This window comes from Camarhynchus parvulus, chromosome Z, assembly GCF_901933205.1.
Source record: "Camarhynchus parvulus chromosome Z, STF_HiC, whole genome shotgun sequence".
Taxonomy (NCBI): domain Eukaryota; kingdom Metazoa; phylum Chordata; class Aves; order Passeriformes; family Thraupidae; genus Camarhynchus; species Camarhynchus parvulus.
Window position 1 is genome coordinate 14,291,466 of NC_044601.1, and position 10,371 is coordinate 14,301,836.

At 38.3% G+C, this 10,371-nt stretch overlaps 1 protein-coding gene across 2 annotated transcripts in view; it reads right to left on the reverse strand.

Annotated features, from left to right (window-relative positions):
• Positions 1 to 8,495, reverse strand: part of TEK (TEK receptor tyrosine kinase) — a 39,159-nt gene extending 30,664 nt beyond the window's left edge. For both annotated transcript variants that reach the window (XM_030969102.1, XM_030969101.1), the window contains exon 1: positions 8,021 to 8,495. In XM_030969102.1, the coding sequence (XP_030824962.1) occupies positions 8,021 to 8,072 (52 nt within the window). In that variant the 5' untranslated portion in view covers positions 8,073 to 8,495. The remainder of the gene's footprint in view (positions 1 to 8,020) is intronic.
• Between the last annotated feature and the right edge of the window lie 1,876 nt (positions 8,496 to 10,371).

The following is a 10,371-nucleotide window of genomic DNA, read 5'->3' on the forward strand; positions in this document are numbered from 1 at the left end:
ATGACTCCAGGGAGACCTTATAGCACCTTCCTGTTCCTAAAGGGGCTACAACAAAGTTGGAAAGAAACTTTTGTCAAGGGCATGTAGTGACAGAAAAAGGGGTAATGGCTTGAAACAACAGGAAGGTCAATTTAGATTAGATATAAGGAAGGAATTTTTCACAATGAGGGAGGTGAACTGCTAGAACAAGTTACCCAGAGAAATTGTGGATGCCTCATCCCTGGAAGTGTTCAAAGCCAGGCTGGATGGAGCAGCCTGGTCTAAATGAAGGTGTCCCTGTCCAGAGGGGTGAGATTGGAAATAGATGACCCTAAAAAGGTCCCTTCAACTCAAATTATTTTTTGATTCTATGATGTTGACCTGGGGAAGTTGTGCTGAACGCAGAATAAATTTGTCATGCTGTGTCTGTAGTCCCTGTGTGTTATTCCCTACCAAAATGTCATTCATACAGGCACAGTCATCATATTTTCTATGCTGCATTGCACCAGCAAAACTCAGCTAGGATCAGCCAAAAGAAATAGTTCTCAGAAATTCCTTAGAACACATCCCAGACATAGTTCTACTCAAAGAGCAAGCAAGTCTCTGATAAAGACTAAAATATCACTGCTCTAGATCATTATTGGTGCTAGATACTAGGGTTCATGAATAAATGTGGCAATCTTGAGCTGAGATAGTTTGATGCTATAGATGAGTACATACAGCAACTCTTAGTTCAACAAAATCAACAAATCAACAAAAGTCTTGATTTGTCCTTTCCTCTGACAGTCCCTGCCCATGTATTTCCACTGTTAACCCTTGTCTTGTCTCCAGGAAAATGTGGGAAAATTCTAGGCACCTTCTATCTAGTGTGAGGCCTTTGCAAAGTTGTCTGTTATTTGGAAAAATGTTCAACACAAGGGCTTATGCTCCTCTTCCACAGCAAGCAGCCAGAGTTGTCAGCTCCATCACAGGCTAACCACACCCCACTGTCCTTCAAAGCTCATATAATATGGATAGAAGTCATATTTGCAAGGGGTATTGAGAATTCAAAGATCTGAGGAAGGCTTTCGTTTTTAATAATGATTGGTAGCAGAAGCAAAGAAATTGTTTAGACATTACACACTTAAGATATATTTATTTCCTTATATTTGTAGAGCTTTATAACTGATTGCTTGAAATTACTATAAGGAGGAAGTCTTTCTCCTGGTATTTGAAGTGTAACAGATCAAGATGAAGATCTGTTGTAGAGGTAAGCAGAAAGATTAATACTTTTAAAGTACTAGTTATTTAAGAGAAGATGAGAGGGTAGAAAACTCCAGTAAATTCCACTCCATTTTTCACCAGCTGAAGCAGAGAATAGATGTAATATGGAACATTTATGTAGTTTTTTTTTTTCTTTAGTGTTATTGCTTGGAACACTAATGATTCCTGCTATTAGGCATCTGGGAACAAGAATATAAAACATATAGCTACTATATTGGCGGGGAAAAAGTAGAATCTGAGCTTAGTTTTGGTGTTATGCTGAAAGTTAAAAAGTCAGTTGCATATGACACTCACTGCAGGATTTAAAAATAATTTAGATACTGTGAAAACTTTTAAGTAATCAATCCTTCTTCCTGAAAGTTTCTTAAAATATAACAATGAACAGTCCATCTACTTGAAATAATAAGGTTTTGATTTAGAACAAACCCAACTTGCTAAATAGCCTAAACCTCAGTATTTCTCATTGTGTCCTGTTTTGTCGTTATAACTTCAGCTGTACCCTCTCCAGTCTTATTTTTTGGTATAAAACAAAACGTATCAGATTAAAAGAATTAAATAAATCTATTTGGAACTACGAATTACAACCCTACAAGCAATTTTACTGAGGAAGTATAGTATTTGATTAATTCATGGGGAAATACTGAATAAACAATGATTTTTTAAAAATTAATTAACTAACAATGTGGAAGATAATCAGTCTGGAAATAATGCAAATTAAATATAAAGAAATAAATAAAATAGAGACTAAATCAGCATGTCTCCTCTTCCAAAAGGAAAAAAATTAAGTACTCCTTACTTGATATTAAAGCCAGTCAGAAACTAACCCAAAACATTAACTGTTTGGGCATATTTTTCATAGGAAGAGTAGAACATAACCAAACCAGAATCTGGCAATTTTGGATGTTTTTTCCTGGGCTCTCAACACTTTTAATATTTTTGGTTCATTCTCAAAAAAGAAAATAATCTGGTGGGCTGTGAAACCATGTATTCATTTTATGGGCACAGTGATCTTTAAGTGTCCTGTTAGCTGGAATGCAAAGATAGCAGCAGCTCAGGTAATTTCTCCCAGTGAGTCAGATTCCCTTCTGACAGCTCATTCCTCCACAGGAAAACAAGGTTGAAGTTATTATTGTCCAAAGAGAGCAAGATTCTCTACCACAGAACTGGAACAATAGGGGTGAAGAAAAAGACAGAAATGCTCCTGGAAAACATCTGACAAATGAGCTAACAACCAGGTTTCCCAATAAAACCTTTTTTGTTGTTTATGTAAAGAATCTTGCTTTTGTATTTTACGTGATGCTACTGTGCAGCTCTGGGATGCTTCACCATTCCAATACCAAAATCACTTGCCCTTAGAAATAGGGCACTATTTGTGGGGGGAAGGTATTGTGAAACTAATAAGAGAGGAGAAATTACTGACCGGCAATCACTATGCAGTAAGTGCTCTGGGAAGACCAGAGCACGTGTGTGAAAAACAAAATAGTTTCAAAGCTATGAGGGCTGCCTATCTCGGTATCTGCTCATCTGCCTTTGGGTACCTCTGGTGCAGCTGAAGGAAATACCACTGCCTTCTTGTTTTCTCTGCTGTTTCACAACCTGTCAAAACAATATTTTAAGATGAAAAAGCTGGAAGAGAAACAGCGCTGCAGCTTTGTTGGGGTTTCCAGGGGAGAAGCCATGCCAAAATGTGTGTGAGTGTGTGTGTGTGTGTGTGTGTGTGTGTGTGTGTGTGTGTGTGTGTGTGTGTGTAACCAAAACACAAGAAAGAAACCAAAGCAAAGCATGCCTGGTTGACCACAAGTGAGTAAAATGGGAAACAACATAGCAGCACCAATGGCTATTTGAATAACTAGCTGACAGTATGCCAGGTAATGCTGAAAATGTTGAAAAAGGCTGAAAAATGTGGGAAAGCTCCAGTAGGACAGGCTTGTAGCTCAGGTGCATATGGTTGGATTTGGAGCCAGCAAAATACGGGTATCATATCATCAAGAGTGCATGTGCACATCAAAATAAATACGTCCCACTTTGCCACTTACTGATTTTTCTGACTAAAGTAGCTGGGAGGTGTTTCTGGTGCTAAGCACATTTTGTGCCTAAGGAGGGAAAGGCCCCTGACCAGTGGCTTGTCTGTGATGAACAGCCAGGAAATAACACAAGGGAAAATCATCAGCACAATCAGAAGTGCAGTTGGAATTGCATTGTCAAGGAGGGCTTGTTATACTCCAAAGGAGAAATTAACTAAACCACTTCATTAAGTCATGCTGACAGCAGGAAAAAATAAATAGCAGGCAAGAAAAAGAATACCAGCCTTGAAGTAAAAAGTTTGCATTTCCGAAAAGAGAAATGTCATTTGTTAACATATCTTTCAAAAATCCTTTCAGAACATAGCAAATGCCTAATATCTTTACATTGTAAAGGGGTTAAGGTTCCAAGTGATGAATTACAAAATGTATTTTTATAGCTTTTTAACTTCTTTAAGATATGACCCTTGTTTAACAGTTGGAGAACAGTTATCAAATCTGTAATATAAACATTCACCATTTTAAACTCTCTATAGGAAATTCTCTATTTTAGACATTCTTTGCTGCATGGCTCCACTGAAACTACAGTGGAACAGCATCCTAAATACAACCTACCCAATACGGGATAGAGACTGTCTTTGGATGGCAGTCCTTTGCTGCAGATTCTCTAAGATTTTCATCCCTCCACTCCCAGATAGATCTTATAGAGGCATCTGGTCATGAAACTAAATCAGTTTCACACAAGTAGTAGGTGCATCCATTTTTGGTTCATTGCTGCTGTGCCTAAGCAAAACCCTCCATACCTCCATGACTTCTTGGTCTTCCAAGAGAGCTGAACAGAGTTTTTTGTTTGTTTAAGAGATGGGTCTAGGCCAAGCACGCTTGTGTATGTGACTGATACAGAGTCAGTTTCCAGCCCAGGTAAGTATCATTGAGCACATGAAGGACCAATTGCATCTCCCTGCCCTAGAGACAGCTGTTTAGTGACAGTCAGTATCTATGACTTCTATTCTTCCTCTTGTACAGTAAAACCTTCCAGATAAAAATCTTGTGGGTACCAGACAATGTATGCAAAATATTACAGCTTCGGTTTTCCCTTAAATGAAAATTCACCAAAAAAGTAATCTACCCATCTTAATTATGGCTAAATATAAAAACCATATAGTAGATGTGTGTTCATGTTTCTATATATGAAAATTGTATCTAAAACAATAGCATATGTTAACATTTACAAATGTACTGTGGCTTCATTTCACCCTTTCAGAACTGATTCCTTTGGTCCTGATGTAATGCCTTTTCACTCCTGACCACTCCCAGCTGTTGAAATGACTTTTGGGAACACAAGCTTCCTGAGAGCTACTCTGCATCTCTGTAGATTTGAACCAGGCACAGTATGGCAGGCAGATGCAATTTCTGTGTCTCACAAATCAAACACACTTCAGGAATGAAAGATAAATTTGTTTAAAATTCCTCCAATTCGCATTACTAGTTGGATAATTTAGGTGTCAGAAAGGTTGTGCATCAGTGTAAAGTCTGGTCATGTGACAAATACCTGATATTAAAACCTCACAGTTACAGTTATGAAATACCTAAGATTAAAAGATCAGAAGTAGTTTCTCTCCATTTCTTTGTGGAAAGTTCAAAACTCCAGTACTCAGCCACCCAATACCCTGAAGTTCAGCTGCCACTTTGATCTGACAACAGCCTATTTGAAGATGCTCACAGAGGCCTAATCCCTTTAATTATGGGAAGAATTATATTCTTGTTCACTCTCACAGGCATGGATTAGCCACTGGTTAATACAGGTTTTCTTTTGGTTAAATTAAGCTTGAAAAGAGAAATAAAAGTCTTGAAGCGGAATTGTTAGAACTTTCCAATCCAACTAAAAATTTTGACATGTCATTTTGAAAAGCCTACAGCATTATAAAGGTGCTTGTGTGTCTGGTAATTTGTGTTAAAAGCTGTTCAACTTTCCAAATATGAAAATAAGTCACATAGTACAGATAATTTAGATTTTTTTCATAACACCTACTGATCCCAAAGGAAATGCATAGAAGCCATCAGCATAGATGATAAACTGAATGCTGCTGCGCTGGTTTGCTCCACTGTTGCCTTTTTCTAAAAAGGCTATTATAATCCTTTGAGTCTTTTACCATATATGGGTCCAACAGCTAAATCAGAAAAAAAAATCCTGTATTTTTAGAGAGCCACTGGATCTAAGATTATTGGCAGAGAAAAATTGCAGCATGGAAAATTCTGTCTTGGAGAATGGAGACATTTGATATTTGCTTCCTGATAGAATAGTCAAAGAAATGTTCTTGAAGCTAATTGCAATTGTGGCTGATTTTCACCAATCCTTTATTGATAAAGGATAAATAAAATAAAGGTCACACTTGAACATTTCTGAGAGTTAGCTCGCTGTGAGAAACTGCAAGTGTATTTCTAGACATCTGAGGACAGCTGAGGATGCCAGAGGCATTTCTGAGGCAAAATGCGAGTTGTGACACTCATTCCTTGCCTTCAGAGGAATAAATAAATCTGCAGCTCTTCTTTGGTCAGAACTCAAAAGACTGAACCTAGCCACAAGGTTGGCATTTGAATCCATACTTCAGGATAGATGTCAGCATAATTTTGATAGTCTAAATGTCAAGGACATAAGTAACCAAAAGAAAAAACACGTGGTGATACTCAATCTGGTTTGAAGAATCCCAGTAGGATTAAATTCAACTCCTTATCAGTTTAATTGAACATTTGCTGTGGAATGTAGAGAGTGCAGAAGTGAGCATTTGTGTATACTTTGAATGCCACCTTCCAAACTGGATCATTAGCTCTAGCTGCTAACGAAGTACTGCTATTAAAAATAAAAAGACATTAAATCAAAGGCCATTTCTCCTAATGGGAACCAAGTCAGTGGTTTTCACCTTGGAAAAGGGTGGAGTGGATTTTGTGCCTACCCAGCAACACACCCAGAGAAGCCCACAATCATCAGGCACAAGGTTAAGCCAGTTCAGTGTCTGTGCTCAGTGTAGACCCTCCCCTGCTCAGGGAATGTCATTCCTGCTTTCCTGAACTCCGCCTGCAGTATCTAGAGGAAAGCAGGCTCGCATTGTCTTCCACTGCTAGCCCCAGGAAACATGATATCATTCTCAAACAAAAGCGGGAAAGCTGACAGATCTATTGAGATGGGTGTGACTACAGCACACACCGCGCTGGTCAGCCCCTGTGGAAAATTCAGTGACTGGCAGCTCATCGGCGATGGGCTGTCTGTGCTCTCCACATTTTTATAGCTAATCTCTGCAAATGACTTGTTTCTCCTGTACTTGTGACTTAATGAACGTCATTGTTGTCTGTGTCAAATACATATATGACAAAATGCAGAGAAACAGGAGGGACAAGGAAAAAAGTCGGAATAACTGGACTTTCTTTTCTTCTCCATCCATAATGCTCACAGCACCAGATATTTTCAAAAAGTATAAAGCTGTAAGCGATCTGAGTACTAAATAGGTTTAATCCATGTGCAGCTAAACAACCAAAAAACTGAAGCCACAGAAGAGGAGTTGGCAATAACAATATGCAGCCTATTACAGCAATTACTAGATAAGAATATTTCCAAACATGATTTCAGCAGATTAAAAACTTTTTCTTTTTTGGTCTGCATTATTCTCTAGCCTTTTATAGAAGCCAAAGTAACATCTCAAACTCGCAAATTTATTGTTAACAGCTGTTAGCATGCTGCTAATCAGGAAGATCTGTGCAAAGCAATCGAGAAGAAAGTTGCGTGGAAATGAGGACTTCTGCCTTTTCTTCCTAATTTCTGGTTTTCATTGCAGGACAATTTGCAGTTCTACGGCACATTACATTTTCACTGTGACAGGGACTGGAACTGTATATATCTCAATACAATGGTCAGGGGTGAGTTAAGAGTCTAAGGTTATCATGTGACTTGTATTTTTCTTTTACATATTTTTACAGAAGAAACTGACTAGAAAATCAAATTGAGGATTGTTAAAGTGATGCTCAAATGTGGAGCAACTCTGAATCTGATGGCAGGAGGACAGTCTTCCCCAGGGCTCTGCATGTGATAGGTTCAGCAAGGTATCTCAAACATTAATGCTGAAATTACTGTAAACTAAATTTGAATCTGGTATATTTCTGTATACCTTTCTACAGATATCTCTTATGATAACTTGTGACTTGCTGAACTAATGACATTTCCTGATAATACTATATAACCATATTTGAAGTGGTTTTAATTGATCTTGTATTTTTCGCCTTTTTGCTCACTGACTTTCATCTAAATTCCACTTGTGAAATATTTTCTAAAATCAGATACACAAATCAAGGGTATGGCTAGTTCAAAAAGTCAGTCACAGAAGAAATTGACATTTAATCTGTATTTAGAACAGATTTCTTAGGGAATGACACCAATGGTCGTAAAGTTATCAGCTGTATGAAAAAAATTGTACCATTAGATAGAAAAAAACCCCTGCTGCAACGTGTCAACAAATTCAATAGTTAAAAGCTGCAGCAGTGGATCCTACATGTTGTTAAATCACCCCCAGTTGCTTGGCCCCAGTCCTGCCATCACTGACTGTAAGAGCTCTGCACAGAGAAGTGGACTCACTGAAACAAACATGAGTACTTAAATCAGAAAAGGTAAACGCTGGAGTGAAGGATAGATAGTCAAAGGGTAGATGCATACTGTGTGAAAAACAAAGGAAGACAGGTCCACTACAGCAATTAAAGACAAAGTTTACCTGAAATCAACAGGCTGAATCCACAGAGAACTAGGTGTGCTAGAGGGTCCATGCTTTCCAAAGTGTATCCATCCAGTTCTTACAGTTGCTCATGGAGTATCCTTTCCCTGGGGTAGCCCTTTAGCAGTTACTCTTGTCCTGCATGGTACGCTGTTTACAAGTCACGGGCAAGAAATCAGAGCACTGGCGCAGGCTGGAACAGTCTCATTGCTGTCTGAGTACAGGGAGTTTAAGTTCCTTTTTCCTGTTTCCTTTGTAGATTAGGATGGGAAAGGCAGGATCTTAAAGGCATTTTTGTATCAGCAGGACTGCAGGGCAGTGCAAATCCCGTCCATCCAGCAATACTTCAAAACAATTATCTGGAGCTGCGGGAGAAGCAGGGGACTGCTGTTGTTCATAGTCAGCAGAATAGGAACAATGATGGCATCCTCCAGTAGGCGGGAGAGGGCAAGTAAAACATCCTCCACCTAGGTACAGTAGGTGGAAAGTGTTTTTATCTCCTTCTTGAAGACCGGGTCTCCTAACTTCTCAGGATGCTTGTGTTTTCCCTTATTTATTTAATCCACATGTAAGCTGCTGGCTGCAATGCATTTCTGCACACAATAATGAAAATATGAAGTAAACAGTAACAAAGCAGCCAGCTAAATCCAGTATAGACCAAAGCCATCCACAATCCAGTGAACTACTCCCTTAGTTCATGTGTGTTTTTGGAAACAATTTTTCTTTACATTTGACAATTGGAACCAGACTGAAAACTTGTTGCAATAATAAATCTCACACAGAGTTATTATGACTTCAGTGGGATTAAAATGCCTGTATCACTCAGGGAGGTCTTGGGAGCTAAAACAAAACTCAAAGAAAAAATACAAAGAAAAGTAGAAAAAAAAATTTAAATAAATGGAAAGGCAGCACTCAAATATATAAACCAAATTGAAAATAAAGAGCAATCTTATTTACCACTTGACTAGACATGATCCATGGCAATATAATATTTGGAAGTTTCTGTAGTCCTGCCAAGATGCCAACAGCTAGAATTACTTTTATGGAAGTACAGAATATTCACCTTAGTTTTGGAAAGGGGGCATGGGTTTATCCTACTTTGTTTTAATTTCCTTTTAGCTTTGGCTTGTAGTGTAGATTTCACGGAGGAAGTCCTTCATACCGAAGATCTATTGCCATGCGGTGAGAAGGGTTACAACCACAGCAAATGGGAAGGCAGCAGCCCAGAGTTCCTTACCCGTGTCCCTCCTGGCCTTCCATTTATCTGAAAGCCAAAGCAAGTAGAAATTTATACTGAAAATACCCTTTGGGTGCAAAAGCACAGTATGAGGTACAAACATCACTAAAATTCCTTTTTGATGGTAAAGGAGGCAGAATATAAGATATTCATGTGGTTTTGTTTCAGACTAAAAAACCCCTATGTATATTTTGTCCATTTTAGATTTTGGAGAATATCTACTCTTTCTCGACTCCTAGATGTGAAGCAGCAGTGATTGCCCTTTTCAATTGCACCTTATCTTTTATAAGTCTGCAAGCAGCGATGCCTCCAATATCAGAATACACTGTATTAGCAGATACTAAGTATTATCATACTTCCTATCTGTTTTGTCATTCTTTTAACCTCTTTATAAGTTGGAAAACTGTTTTGTCATTCTTTTAACCTCTTTATAAGTTGGCCAATCCTCAATTATTTTTTTAATGTCTTTTGATTTGCTGAGGGATGGGGAGCAGGGAAGAAGGAGAGGGGAGTTAAGCAACTGCAGTCACGGCTGTGATTGCTATTTTAAGTTTAGAGGGGTTTTTAAAGTTTTCACTGAAATCTCACTTTCCTGCTGTGAAGAGGTCACTGAGGAGAAAAGTGTCATGTCTCCATTTGAAATACACCTAAATACAAAGCAATGCTCCTGATACTGATTTTGCAGTATGAAAAATGAGCCAAGTGAGCTGTTTATTCTTTTTGAAGAGCCAACTTGTATTACTGATCATTTCATCTGCTATGATGACAAGGTAGTTATTTATCTCCAGGACAGAGTGGACAGGCTGAATATACAGCATTCCACAAATTCAAGAAGGTTACGAAGGCCTGCTGAAGCCAGAAGAGAGGAGATACATACTAACCCCAGTCAGAATTTGTTTAGGGTAACAGCATCAGCAGGACCATGTATTTGATTTCTGTTTCATTACAAAATTTAATTTTCGAAGAAATAAAGAATAGCATCTATAATTCAGCCAACAATAATGTACTCCCCTTAGGTCTGTTTCTATTTGGAAAGCTTTTCAGTGCCACAGTTTAAATACTCCCACTGAACTGAAAATGAATCACATGATAAACTTTGTCTACTGCAGAATTT